Below are 15877 nucleotides of genomic sequence, written 5' to 3'. Positions count from 1 at the left end.
TGCCTATAAAATCACATGTGAAATGTGTATATGAATTAATACCGTGTGAAATTATATATGAAATTGTTGTTTTCACATGTGATTTCTTATATTTCTGAGGCGTTTTACATGTGATACATTTGGTAAGGGTGATCATGGCTGTTACTGTATACCGAGGCTATGTAGAGGCCATACAATAAAAATATCAGTTGTCAAAAATTCATTCACACCATACTTTAGTATGGCACAAATTGGGTCATTATTATGATTGTTGGCAATTATTCACAATTGCTAATTTAAAATGGATATACAACATGCTCAGAATAAACAATTTCAATATTGTGTAGTCAAACATCTTAATGGTCATGACCTTTAATGACAGGATGGAGCAAATGGCTCTTAATATCTGATTATTATTATTATTTTATGACTGTTCATACTTGTCACACCGATTGTTTTTCTTCATGTACATCAGCCACATAGGTTGACCTACATCTATGCGTTTGATTGGCACATGTCCTTACTTCTTCTGTCTGTATGACACATTGTGTATGTGCTACAGGCATCAATTGATGTGTCAAATGATGCAGCACTCCTTTATGTGACACCAAGTTTATCTGAAAGTAATGCCAAATAGACACAGTGTGTGTGACATATGTTGTTGTCTCGTGCAGTTTATAGTATGCATCTGAGCTTTGACTCTACTGAAGAATCTCCCTATATATTGTCCATCTTGCCTCCATACTCACACTTAAGCTGCCAGTATACTTTATCTGAACTGCTTGTCGTACAGTCAAAAAGCTTCTGAAACCCTGATTCACGCCCACTTCACGCTGTGGTTGGCCAGGTGTGTGGAGTTGAGAAGGTGAGAAGGGTTTGAATCTCTTCTCAAGCTCTCTTTACACAACAATTTCTGTCACTTTTCATGTGGACAATCGTGTGTAACACTATGATTGTCTTCCAGGAGACTGACAACGAGAGCTGTTATTCCCATATTTAAATGATATTGCATTTCCCCCCTCTCTATGATGGCCGGGTTTTCATTCCGCCTTCGAGTGTGTCCGTTTGGAACAACTACAAACACTTTTGGCTTCCGACGAGGTCAGACAATATGTCGTACCAACTAGTTCTTTTTGAGCATAACCCAACCCTTACTCATCCAACCTCACTATCTATCCCAGGTGCGTGATGGAGGATTTTCTGACTGCCATGGTCAAAATGACACAGCAAAAAAAAAAGGCATCTTTTTATGTTGATGACAATGTTTAGAAAAGAACACCAGCCGTAAAGTGTCATCTAAAAGAGCAACACCTGATCTCATAAAGCGCTGGCTTATTCTGTACAAATGCTACTGTCAGTGGGTTGGTAACCTCAACAACAGAGGGCAGACAGTCATGGTGGTGGGGTGAGGGCAAAACCAGGCAGTCCACGAGCCTCTCTCTGTACACACAACCCAGACAAAACACTCACAAACACATTGCCCCGTGGAAGGGGGATGGTACAGAATAATGGTATAGAAAGGGGGATGGTACACAGTCTGTTCACGTGTGTGTGTGTGTGTGTGATTTGTCATAGTGTGGTGACAAACTGCGTCTGGTGAGGGGGTTGTGGTCCGCACACAGGCTGGCGAGCCACGAGATGTGATTTAGGAAGACAGCGATGTGGCAAGTGCACCCCCCCCACACACCCTGGGCAATCAATTACCACTGCACTCGAAGCAAATTACTGTGAGCGTGAGCAGATACATCCAGATGATTAATCGGAAAGGAGGCCATGAAAATATATGGCTTTTTAATACCCACAAAAGGGGCAGAGGGAACCCATGCAGCACAGGGACTCTCATCATAATGTAGTGCTGTGATCACTACTCCTGACTTCCACATGAAAAATATCTGCACTTTTATCTTTACTGGTCTATAAGTGTCTGTTTGGCTCCTTGAACTCTGTTTTCTACATAAAATGATATTCCTTCTTGGGCCCTGCATTAAAAAAAGGGGCAAAGGGCTGCATTGATTGTTTCAGGTACCAGTGAGAGGATGAAATATGATCCAGGAAGTCCAGTTGGAGTATTAGATCCATGAGTTTGAAGGCTTATCAGATGCCAAAACACTGCAGAGGTTAATAACCCTGCGTGTTTCTCCAGAGCTCTCAGTGTTGGCCCCCCCGCGGTGTCAACAGAACTGTCTTATTGAAATGAATGAGCAGGCTGCGTTTTGTTATGCAGCGCTGTTGTCTGTCTGAACCGTCTGGCTTTACTTCCCTGCCTTGTGCATGGCTAAAATACTCCTCTTGGAATTAGGGGTTGCAAATACTACTGATTAATCTCTAGATCATTTTTGTATCTATTATCATTTCCAACAAAAACAGTATAAAAAAAAAAAAAAAAGTGCCCATCACAATTTCCTAACAGAAGGCATCCTCAGATAGCTTGCTTTGTCTAACCAACGGTCTAAAAAGAAAACAGAAAAAGGATGGAACCAGCATTTTTGTTTGATACATGACTTAAAGCTGCATTAATCCGTTATGCTGGCCAATTGGAGGCACAACTCCACAACAAGCTGAACATGTTTACGCCATTATGGCATTAAAATGAAATCTGTATCTGGACACGTTATCTGGTTATCTGGAAAAATGAATGTTAATGCCAGGTATTAATGCACGAAGAAAGCATTGACCACATTTGGAGGTGGTCAGGCTCAGGTCTCAGCCAGGTGTAAATGCAAGCTGTACAGTGTGAACACATTCCTGAGAAACAAATCTGCCCAACAAGGTGAAAGGTCTCCTGACTCTATCTCTTCCTGGCAGCTCAAGCTGCTCAATGCTATAGGTAGTAGCAGTAGCTAGCAAGTCTTCTTTCCCCCACCTACCTAATTTCCATATTGAGATCCAATCACAACGCAGGCAGAATGGAGTACTCGAGAACACTTATTATAACCAGGTGGAAACGCAAAGGCCCGCGGATCAGATGTCATTATCCAGATGATGTGTCCAGATTCAGATCACATATTAATCCCAGGTGGAAATGTTATGGCCTTATAAAATTGATATGCCAAACATGTTTGATGTTTGAAACAGTTGCTTATTTACACATCAAGCTGAAAAGCGGTATCATTAAAGCATAACGAAACACGAAGGGATTTAAAACAGCATTAATCTTTTTTTTTTTGCCACTTGGAGGCAGAACTAGCATTCATTTGGAATTATTTTATGTCGACCTGATGAATCTAAATCCATTATTTGGTGTGCTTCTATGTCAGCTATGGGCTGTCTGCTGTGTGGTGCTGATCAGGTAGTGTACAGTGGGTTTATCAGAGCATTTTAAATGAAAACAGCTGGCTGCTGCTGCTGCTGTAAACAAGGTTTATGAGAACTTTGAGCTGTTGATAATCATCTGTGGGTTCATCATTGTGAGCGACCCCTTTCACATTATACATTATTTGGACCGTTGTTAATATTAAAATATTGATTATTGGCTAACTTACTAATTGCTACTTTGAATTCCAAAATATTTTACAATTTCTCTAACCTTGATAATTTCACAATCCATACCTGTCTATGTTTCTTCTTCTTTTGTTTTGACGTCCTGACGTTAAGTCCTGGATGTCAGATTTTCCCATAGCACATTCAAGTTGCTTTATAATTATAGCTTATAATCACACATTATAACCAAAATGTCATTACAGTATCTGATGTGGATGCTGATGATGCTTGGTATAAAAGGTTAAATGGTCTCCAAATATCAGTCCAATCCCAATACAGACACATTATTAATAGAAAAACGTATCATCTTTCCGGCTTCACCGGTGGAAACAATATAGATCAGCGGGACTAACTATTGAAATGATGTCTTTGACATGAAAACATATGAGCACCCTCTGCACAGACCATCTGATTTCAATCCAAAACGAAAAGCTGCAAAATGTGTGTTTTAGGCATTCACTAGGACACCTCCACCCAGTCACTTTGTCAGGCTTTGAGGGAGCGCTGTGAATCACCGAGTGTTTCTGAAGTGCTCTCCAGAGTGTTAGACCAAGGGATGAAGGGTCATTGAGTGGCGTTCAGACACACTGTTAAATTCACTCTTTACAGTGATGCCCGCTGTTACACTCCCATCCCTCGCCTTTCCAAGACACTCACTGCCCCCTCCTTTAGTCAATGAGCAATGTCCCACCCTCTGTCTTTTGTCCTCCTCTTTATTTCTTTTTTTCCAGCCCCCTGGTGCAGCACGGTGATGTTTGTCTCTGCTCTGCTGCTTTATCAGGACGTTGTGCGGCTCGGCGGCAGCAGGCGTGGACGACAGCCGTCTTCAGGAGCCGCCAGCCAGCCATCTGCGTGCTGCCAAGCTCTGCGCGGTGAGTCTTTGCGCAAACAGATGCAGCGGTACATAAACACTATCTATCTGGTGCACCCCGGGCTGCTCGCCACAGCACTTAACATGGCAGCTCCCTAACACTAACCAGGTGGGTGTTGAGGAACGATGATAATTCTTCGCTGCCACCAGAGTGTGGAGTTTAAGCTAATGGTCCTGATGGGACAAGGGGGTGGAGGGGAGAGGGGGCTGTCAGATGGAAACCCTGCATTGTGAAAATATGACCTTGGAGCAGGAAGCGGATCAGAATGGCACATATGCAACTTACAAGTGATGAAATAAGATTTTCTCATGATGGTCTCACTGCTGGCTTTTCCACACTGATAAGACAAAAAGAAAAGAAAAGAGCAGAACAACAGTTTTTGGCTAATATGCTTATTTGCCGTCAAACCCAGACTCAGATGAGAAGATCGATACTTTCATTTCCTGTTTTGTCTCTTAGCTTCCGGCTGCTTTTGCTGGCTACAGTAAACACAAGTCAAAAGTCTCGGTCAAAGTTGGGAACACACACCACATCCAATCCAACATTTCATTGATAATAGAATTTGGAATGATTAGCTTTTTTACACAACAATACGCACATGTCATGGAAAACTGGACTGTGTGTAACTGACCAGATGAGTCTCCCCTGTGACTTTCGGATGAAGAAATATTGTATCCGTACACGTTTTGAACACCTACAATCAGGCAACTTCTGCTATGATATCATATTGTTAGAAACACAAATACCAACACATTCTGACCAGTCATCATGACCATTATACCAGTAACATGACCCGCTCCTGGAGCGGTGCAGGAAAAGTGATCCAATTAGCGCCTCTCTGTAAAGAGCGGTGGATGTTTATCAGACTGCTGTAGAAACAGCCTTGGATTTTCTTCCGGCTCTGTCAGGCCCTTTACTCTGTCTGTACGTTAGATAACGTCAGATAAAACTGGCCAGGTAAAGGTGTACAAGTAGCAGATGTCAGTCAACACAAGGCAACGCATTCCCAAAGACAAAAGTTAAAAGACAAAACAATGGAGTCAGAGCACTCCCTTGTTGCTGAAACACACAAAGGTCTACACTACTCTCCACTGTGTTCAGTTTCTTCAGGGTTTGCAGACACACAGGGAAATAGTTTTCTCACACTAAGCCAAGGATGCAAATACAGCTCCAAAGTGTCGGACTGTTCTTATCAATAAAAGCCTGAGCACGCTTATTTCCTGCCCATCAAAATAATCAAACTGTAGATATTAAATATTTGGCTACTGGAAGCTTCACTATAACAATAATTTTCATTTCTGTCAAACTCTTTTCTCCGTATCATAACATGACTTCACTTTAATATGTGAGGCCCATGGAACTGAACAAAGCACACACACACACACACACACACACACACACACACACACACACACACACACACTCAACTAATAACAGACGCACAGTGCATGTCTGCGGATTCACCAGATTAATAATGGATCACATCAGAACTCATGACGTTATGAGACTCATGATCGCTTACCAGTGGAAAAATGCAAAGACAACTTATCTTCTGGTGCCAAGATACACACACACACACACACACACACACACACACACACACACACACACACACGCGCGCACACACACACACACACAAATCAATGCTCCCTTTGTGTTCCACTCTAAGTAACAGTTATCTCCAGAGGCACATGACAGCACAAGTCTAGTATCCAAAAGCAGATGTTCACTTCTGACTCAGGCCTCAGACTAGCTCCATTGTTGATATAAACATATTAGTGCAGCTTTAACAAGGGCTGTATTTTTATCCCTGATAGCAGTGGTTCCCAAAGGTGTGTTTAAACTGTGCGCCAAATGAATTTCAGTGCCGGTGCAACTGCATACAAAGTCATTGAAAAAAACCTGAGTAGATGAGAAGTTATAATATCATAGGCCAAAGGAACATATTTTATTTTTTTGTTATCTGTATCTTCTTCAACTTAAGCAAATACTATGGACTTATCCCCAAGCTGTATGCTTACAGTTCATGAGTGTACACAAATGAGGAAATGCATTACATGAAGAAATTCCTGGTATGTTGTTGGTTTAAGCTAGCACAAAGATGTTGCCTGCATTGCTAGCTAACAGCTACAGCTAACGTCTGTACAGTCGGTTCAATGTGGCTAATGAAACAGGAACTACAAAAACCTAAATGTGCTTGAATAACAAAAAATCCCTTTGCATGCAATCTGAATAAGGATGGGAATGTCTGTCAGTCTGTCCAACATTTTGGTCCCGATATCATTGTAACTACTGACCAGACTGCCATGACAACTTGTATATTCATGGCCTACGGAGGATTCCTAATGATTTTGGTGACACCCCGATGTTATCTCTGGTGCCACGTCTAGATTAGGATTGGAAATTTCCACTTGACCAACACTTACAAGTTGTTTCTAAAAGTAGTGGCTGGATATCTATGAAATTTGCAGTGGATGTTAATCATGATGAAAAAGATGATTACAACAACAACAAAACGATAAATGCTGTTGCTCTGCATTTATACACTTAGCTTAACAAACTCTTCAATGGATCTCCCTGATGCTGTCTACCATAGTTGCTAATGGATTGGTGACACGATTGCAAACCCTGTAGACCCCACAGTGAAAGCAACATCCAGTCTGCATGGACCCTCTGGAGTCGATGTTCAGAACAGGAGGCTGAGGACACCACCCAGGCACCTCCAGCCATGAATATAGGAATGGGAATAGTCCCCTTTCTCATCAGTGGGCCTGTGTGGGGGTTTAGCCTGAGGATATCAAGACATCATCTTTTCCATGACTCCTCTGCTGAGGTGTGAAACAGCATAAGAGAAAGGAATGGTCCTCCCCTGAGACTAATGGAGCATGAAGTGGACCTGAGCTATAAATGCTGATGCAATCAAAGGATGCCAATAACCTGTGAAATGCAAACTGTTCCTATGGATGACAATGGCGCAGGGGGGAATATGAGGGCATTGACAGCAAGTCACTGGGTTTCCTAAATACAGACTGTCTGAAAACATGGGTATCATAGGCCAAAGGAACATATTTTATGATTTTACCTTTTTTGTTATCTGTTCATCACATGACTTCTCAGATCCCACTGGGTTCGACAAAACTTTGTGAATGATGTAACTCCCCCTCTCTGGCTGAAATACAGTCCAGTATAGGGAACATACATAAGATTGAATAAAGTATGAGTCAGATCAACTATGCTACTGTAACGATCACCACTGCAACAGCTGTAACTCGGTTGACTGATCATCCCCACATCATAATGATAACAATAAAGCCATTACAGTGATAATCCATCGTAGCTGTTGACCGGATATCTTATCTGACTGATACAATGCTGTCCACTCATATTAATGGATAACGTTTCACGCCTTTTACGCTACAGTGTACTATGCCTTACGCCATGTGGTTTCCTTGTCTCTATATTCTACCATAAAATATGCAAACTCCTGTATATTTATTGGGAGATTGCAGACCAGTGGTATAACAGCTCACAGTGAGAAACACTCAGTGAGTGGTATAAACACAGGTGTTGTTAAGAGAGAATTAAGGTGGGAAAATTGTAATTAATCGATTGTTATTATATGGGCAGGTCTCGTTATTTTCAGTTTTTTAAGAAAAAAAAAATCCAGGAATCTGTTGGTATTTATTTATTAGTTAAAAAACGAGTGAGAATCTGATAAAAAGTTTGAAATAAAAATGTAGGTCAAAATCCAATTTAAAAAATACCACTTACTGTAAGGCTGCTGCAGTATTTTTTTTTTCATTGCTTTGAAACACTCACGCTTCATAGTCATTTGCATGTGAAGCTCATTTGCATTTAATATCACATTCTCTCCTTACAGTCTATTACAGAAAACAGTTTTTTTCAGTGTGTACTGTAAACAATGCTGGATACTGTCTTCATGCAGCAGGAAATCTAATGTCTGAATTTGTGGAGTCTTAAAATCTGGGTGAGAAAAGGTCTTTCTGACGTGGTGTTACTAATGACATTAACTGTGGCTCCGTTCTGTTCAAGAGGTCCAGTAAGCCGTGACAGTGAGCCAGCATGAACAATACCATCACCCTGAAAATGAAGCAGCTAAATGGAATTCAGCCATTATTCATTTTATGATTTACACCTGTGCTTTTCCTACTGTGACATGTGAAAATGTCTTCTGTGAAAAAAGCATCTCAGTTTAAAGTGGATTGCTCCTTTAAAGAGACAGTTCACCCCAAAATCAAAAGAACATATTTTTCCTCTTGCCTGTAGTGCCGTTTATGCATCTAGATTATTTTGGTGTGAGTTGCAGAGTTTTGGAGATATCGGCCATGGAGCTGTCTGCAGTTTTTAAATATAATGGGACTATTTGGCACTCGGCCATGGCCACAGACCTTGTTGTGAGCAGTTTCATGTATCAGTAGAAAGAAAATAGTTCCTACATGAAAGTGCTCACAACAAATCTGTGGATTATCTTGAGTAACTGGGTCATGATTTCTGGAGATTGCTGTTGAGTTTTTCAAATGTATTTTTTTGGCGCTTTGAGCACCACAAGCCGAGTGCCATATGGCCCCATTATATTGAAAACAGCATGATGAAATGGTTTTAATAAACTAGTCTAATTTGTGTTTTTGGACATGTGTATGTTAATGTAGAGGTGTGTATAAGGTGGTGCATCAAACTTGTGTGTGTGGAGTGAGTTCTCCATGACATCTCATCATTCATCTCATCAGTTTTGAGTCAAGATTATTACTGGATTTTCTGCCAGTTGAATGAAGTCAAGTTGAACAGAATTCAGTGTCATTTAAAGGGTGTGTTTTCTGACTGATCTATTCCAAGTCTTCTCAAACTTTTTTTCTCACTCGATTGAACTAGATCAGCAGATCATATGCTATTTAAGATGATCACAGTGAAAAAAAGGATTGGTTTGTTATCTGTACCAAAACCCGTATCGGTATCGTATTGGCACCGATGTCAAAGATTTACAACTGACACCCAACCCTACTGATATTTTGCACTGGTATTCTAAATTAAATTTAGTCATTTTCATTAAAAACAAAACATTAATTCCCCTGGATTTTATTCTTGTTTGGTTGGGAAAGCCTCTCAAACAGAAGAGAGCAGTGGATAGTAAACCCCTTCTTTCAAACCCAATTCAAAGACAATATCTAAGTAACTTCAGCACGCTGTGACGGTTGGGTCTGAAACTCACACTCTTTGGACATTCCTACTCCGAAACACTTCTGCAGGCGGCAGTACTGACAGCGGTTCCTCGTCACCTTGTTGATAATGCAGTTCTTGTCCCGGTGACACGTGTACACCATGTTCTTCTGGATGCTTCGGCGGAAAAAACCCTGATGAGACAGACACACAGACAGAGAGGGGGGTGGTTTATGAAAAGACTTTCACCACGTTAACCCAATTTTGCTTCTAATCTTCTGCAGCCGCCTATTTTCTAAAACCATCCACACAGCTCCATTGAAATTCTCCTGCCACTGGATATCATAATGTCACGACAGTCTGTATAACAATGTGCTAGATGTTTTGTCTTTTCATTACCATTAAGGCTGAGAGAAAAGAGAGCCGGTGTGTCCCTGCTGGGAGCTCTGTGGAGCTTCAAATGCTGGATTTCAGCTCAGAAAAAGAGTACAAGTGGGAACAGAGAGCGAAGCACCTCCGGGTATCAGACAGTGAGGCTGCTGGTGCAGTACGGAAGAATAGCTGAGGACTCTGGTTCAGCTGTGGGCGGGGAGCGCCACGTCTGAACTTGACAAGGTGACATTGAGCTTCTGTGGAAGACCAAAGCCACTTCTTTCAAAAGAATGCTTTCATTGTAATTCAGTGGCTCAGCATGGATCTTAATTGGGCTCAGTCAATGGTTTAGCGTTAAAAGAGATATAAGTAAATAAGTACAAAAACATGTAGCTCCATCAACACTTGTGACAGTGGAAGAGCTCTGTGTTGAGAGAAGGGATCATTACAGTTTGAGGCACTGAGCTCAGGGATTCACATCAAGTTCAGGACATTACGTTTTAACTCCTAGATCACCACAAATGACAAGAAAACTAAAATAATGTAGCCGTGATAATCACATAAAAAAAAACTTGACTGAATGTCCTTGAATTTCATAAATGTTCAGTTACGGTTATGATGTATACTTATGAAGCCTACATGCATGCCAAAAGGCTCAATTTTTTAACATGAGTGCAAGGCTGGCCCACAGACCCACTGGGCCCCCACAGGACACACGTTTACACAGGTATTAAGTCATTAAGTAAATTAAGTAAGCAATTTCTAATTAATCTAGTGATTAATTGAAAATGTGCCTGATAATGAAACTGATTTGCCATTTCAGTTTGACTTCATTATTCATTATTTGAAACAGTGAAAAAAATCTGTGATTTGGACAGCGATTCAGTCCTGAAGAGGGTAGAAACATACACCACTAAGGCCCAATATAAACTGAAATGTAAGGGCTTTAAAGGTGGGGTATGTGATTCTAATCCAGTACACGTCTTTTTGTCAAATTTAGCAAATATCTCCTCACGGTCCGCTAGCTGTCTGTTCAGTGTGTGTGCTGTTCGTACTCAGCCCTGGCTCTGCTAATGGGAAACAAACAAAGCGGCTCGGACCGGGCCACACAGCACTATTCCAGCCACGATGTGTGCGTCAGGTAACGTTAAATGACTTGCCCACGGACATTCAGCTTACTTTCTAGTTTGCCCAGACATGCTGCTGTTGTGATGTTAGCTACAGTAGCAGGAGAGTTGTGAGTATCGCTGTCTGGAGCTGCTGTGCTGGCTCTGGGAAACCGTCTCGTCCTCTCTGGCTGTTAGCTTCGCAGCAGCAGCTGTAGCGACTGTCTGCTAACCCACAACCTAGCTAAGCTAACCCACAACCTAGCTAAGCTAACCCACAACCTAGTTAAGCTAACCCACAACCTAGCTAATGTTAGTCACATTACTTGCTGTGTCGTTGTTTGCTTTATATCATGGTATTGGATTTCTCCAGAATCACATACACCACCTTTAAATACCCAGTGAGATAAAAAAAAACATTTCACAAGTTCTAATCCTGTGTCCCTGTGTTGTCCAGTTATCTTTTCGTATATGACAAATATATGCCACAAAAAAAAAGTCATTTGAGTCTTTTTATATCCAAATCTCTTCCTCCTTTCCTGCAAAACATTATTTATTTTTGATGACTCATCTTGAACTTGGGGCTGGTACAGATATTTATCCAATCAAATGTGATTTGGGGCGACTAGCTAATCCCGCCCATCATATAAAACCGCTATAGACTGTTAGCTTGTGGGTTATAGCAGCTAGCAGAGCAATATCATAGTAGGAGGTGTGTGCTTGGATCTCAGTCAGCAAAGATTATGTTTACTTTTTCAGGTCTGTTAAGGTCCTATTCGTTCATTTCTCCCATCGTTCTCCTCATCCTGATAATATGTTGTTTATTAGACAGTAAGCGAACACAGTTATACCTTAATTAGACACCATACACCTAAATTATGCTGTAATTAGAATCTGCATGTAATGCCTTATTAGACCCAAAATATACTATACTTATACTCTATTATACACGCATTGCAACAGAACTGTACAGTGAACTAAGTGAAATCCATCTTTATTCCTCACTGTTAGAGCTTATTAGACTTTCTTAGAGGCTAATATGCAACACATTACAACAGAACTGCATCATGAACTAAAGTGAAATCATATATCTAACCTTAACTACACATTAAAGCAATTTTGGTGTAACGACGGGTCACTGTTACTAGATCTCTATTTAATAGTAGCCTAAATAATATTAGATGAACATGGATAATTTATGCACTGTAGTCTTATTAATTTATCATAGCATGGCAGCTTTGGCAGCATTAAATGTGGTGTCTAATTTAGCATCATTTGGTAGTAAGGGTAGAAAAGTGTCTAACTGTAGCATATTTTGGATATGATATGGTATTAAATTTGATTTAATTTGACTATGATCTTGTAAAATTGTGTCTAATTGTGTATTATGATCTCCTATTTGGTTTCTATTTAGAGTATAATTTGGTATAACAGTGTTAAGTGTAGTTTATTTTGAGTCTAAAATGGCATTATATGCCGTTTCTAACTACAGCATAATTTAGGTGTATGTTGTCTAATTAGGGTATAACTGTGTTTGTTTACAGTGTAATAAAGAAAATATTATTTCTAGTTTCATTCTAATTTGATACAAAGTACAGCTTATTACGTCTGATTAGTTTACCGTAAAATAAAATGCGACACACAATAAACCTGTGGCAGGGTACTAATCTGGGAACACTGGTTGTTTTCTAGGGCAATTTGTTTTGGGGAAAGATGGACCCAGAGCTCATTTTTGCCCAGGGAACCACCAGCAGGTCAATCTGGGCCTGACTGATGGATACTTTTATACAGAGAAGCTTCTCATGACTGGGAAAATTGGAAAATGGCAGGTGACGGTGTAACAAAAACCTAAGTACCCAGTCCTTGGAAATAAAAATGTTCCTTGCTATTTGTTGTTTTCAAACCTGATATTGCCACTAGACGTTTAAGCCTGGTGCACATCAAGCATAATTTATAATGGTACAAAATGACACAGTACATCAAAGTGTATATTTTAGTGTGTAGAGTATACTTCATAATATTGCATGACACAGGTTTTTATGTCTAAAAACAAAACTGGGAATTTATATGTATGTTTTAGTTTATAAAAACATTTGCAACACAGACTACACAAATTACTCCGTAATTCAAACATTCATTGTAGTTTATTATCTTTTTTTTTTTTTACATTTTTCTTTTCATATTTTATTATGTTAAGTATATTCTGGCTTATGCGCACCACAAGAGGACCTTGCTTACTGTAACATGTTATGAACCATGTATTCTTGCAGCAGAAAACAACAAGATTAAGGTACTTTTTAGGTATGAAAATGATTTATCTTTTTCATCATATGGAAACTGAACACTGTTAGGATTATATTGGACACAACATTTTATTAGCTTATTGTCACAAGTATAGTTCAGTTCACCTTAGTGCCTTTACAATATTTGTCTGACCAAGGGAGGTTATTTACAGCTTTTGAATACCTTTCAGTCAACGTGGTGCCTGTCAACAAAAATCTGCACAAGGCCAACATGATATGCACACACTTTTAAATTTGATTCTGTAGCTGTTACACTTGTGTGATGCCAGAAATGACCCTTTTGAGCCCTGCTTCATCTAAGACCAAATTTAACCATGGGGTGTGACACTCCACGCGCACTGGGCTGCCTGCTTGAAGGAGAGCGATAATGAAGACATTGTGGATCCTCTCTGAAAGTGTTGGTAAACAGAAACAGGCTGAGCTGAGCTCTGCTGTGTTTGTTGCCGAGCAAAGTGACAGAAAGTAGAGGAGCATTTATAGGAAGTGAGAGTCAGATTTTTTCCTCTTGATATTAATTTGCCATTGCTCTGGGGTCTTTTGCAATGATCGTCCATCATCCAGGCCCTTTTGCACATGTTTGCAGGCATTTGTGCCTGAGGAGCTTAGTTCACTATAAGGGGGGTTAAAATTCCATTTACCATAGCTGCCTGTGACGGATGGGACCTTGCCTTTTCATTAGCGAACCAAGATGCATGATGGGTAACAGATTAGATCACAGGACTGAAACGGCTGACTCTGTAGCCCATCTCACCTCGGCCTCGAGCATCTGTCAACCTTCGGACCGCCCCCTCGGTAGCACAGATACTAACCAAAAGCAGCCAATCATGTCTCAGCCTTGATGACATGTGACCAGTCCGAGGTCACCTCCCCTCAGTTGGTATTATTCATTTTCTTAATAGACGCCTTTATCCTGGTTGATGTAAGTCGAGTGTGTTCGTAGACATTACCTGTGGGGTCTGATGGATGACAATGGAAGCGGCCTGCATCGCCATCAGCTGCCATAGAAGTGTGTTCAGGTTGGGTGCAGAACCCAAGGCTACTCAGGTACTTATGTCATTCAAAGCTGAGAGCATACAGGTCACTTAGCCTTGGAAATCTATGTGTGTGTGATAAGTGCTGTACAGTGTGCTGGGGTTATACTGGGAGCTAGAGCTGCTACAGTTTGTGTTTTGTGCACTTACTGCAGACTGTTTCCCAAGACAGATTTGCATTTTGTGAGCTTCAACTATTTGGGGAAGGTTTGTTGACAGTTCATGGCCTGCAATGAGCTGCAATGATCCTCATTTAAACTTTCCTGTGTCATGGATTCTAAAATAAAGGAGGCTTTCATAATAGCTTGCACCCTGCTCGGTCATAGTATAAACTGCTTCACAAAAGCCGCATGTTTTGCAGTAAGTCGCAAGACAGAAGTAAATGGTAAAAATATGTCTCTTAAACAAACTGTTAACTTACTGTCCGGTTAGCAATCAACCATAAGTTACCTACCCTTAGAGGAACATAAATAACAGCAACATTTCTGATTAAAAATCATTTTTTAACTGTCGATTCCATATTGTCGAGTGGTGGAAAGAGCACTTGGAGAACTCCTGAACCCAACCAACACATCCTCTGTGGTGGAGGCAGAGTTTTAAGACTCGGGGAAGCCTCACCCATATCCCTGGCAGAGGTCTCAGAGGTAGTTAAGAAGATCCTCAGTGGCAAGTCATCAGGTGTGGATGAGATTCACCTTGAGATGCTGAAGGCTCTAGACATTGTTGGGCTGTCTTGGCTGACACGCCTCTTCAATGTCGGGGGCAGTACCTGTGGCATGACAGACTGGGGTGGTGGTTTCCATTTTTTAAAAGGGGGACCGGAGAGTGTGCTCTAATTATCAGGGTATCACACTGCACATCGTCTCTAGGAAAGCTTATGCCAGGGTGCTTGAAAGGAAGCTCTGACTTATTGTTGAACCTCAGATCCAGGAGAACAATGCACATTCTGTCCTGGTTGTGGAACAGTGGACCAGGTCTTTACCCTTGCAGGGTTACTAGAGTGGTCATGGGAGTTTGCCCATCCAGTGTACATGTGTTTTGTGGACTTAGTGTATGACTGTGTCGCTCGGGGAGTCTTGTGGGGGGTACTGAGTGAGTATACGGTACCGGGGCCATTGCGACAAGCTATCTGGTCCTTATATAACCAGAGTGAGAGTTGTATCTATATTTTCGGCAGGAAGTCAGACACGTTTTCAGTGGGTGTGGTGCTCTGTCAGGGTTGTCCCTTGTCACTGATTCTGTTTGTGATTTTCATGGAGAGGATCTCAAGTCGCAGCTGGGGGAGGAGAGTGTCCGGTATGGGGGCCTCAGAATTCTCTGCTCATTGCCGATGATGTGGTTCTGTTGGCTTCATCAGACCGTGACCTTCAGTTTGCAGTTGCATGTGAAGCAGTCTGGGTGAGAATCAGCACTTCCACGTCTGAGGCCATTGTTCTCTGCCAGAAAATGGTGTATTGCTCCCATGAGTGAGTTGCTACCCCAAGTGAAGGAGTTCAAGTATCTTGGGGTCTTGTTCACGAGTGAGGTTTAAATGGAGCATGTGATCGACAGGCAGATTG

At 41.2% G+C, this 15877-nt stretch overlaps 1 protein-coding gene across 6 annotated transcripts in view; it reads right to left on the bottom strand.

The window, feature by feature from the left end:
• LOC122864108 (retinoic acid receptor beta-like) overlaps nt 1–15877 on the bottom strand; it is a 202477-nt gene that overhangs the window by 34477 nt on the left and 152123 nt on the right. For all 6 annotated transcript variants that reach the window (XM_044171207.1, XM_044171206.1, XM_044171209.1 and 3 more), the window contains one exon: nt 9559–9700. In XM_044171207.1, the coding sequence (XP_044027142.1) occupies nt 9559–9700 (142 nt within the window). The remainder of the gene's footprint in view (nt 1–9558; nt 9701–15877) is intronic.

This window comes from Siniperca chuatsi, linkage group LG17 (genome assembly GCF_020085105.1).
Source record: "Siniperca chuatsi isolate FFG_IHB_CAS linkage group LG17, ASM2008510v1, whole genome shotgun sequence".
NCBI lineage: Eukaryota > Metazoa > Chordata > Actinopteri > Centrarchiformes > Sinipercidae > Siniperca > Siniperca chuatsi.
This window is presented reverse-complemented; position numbering and strand designations above follow the sequence as displayed.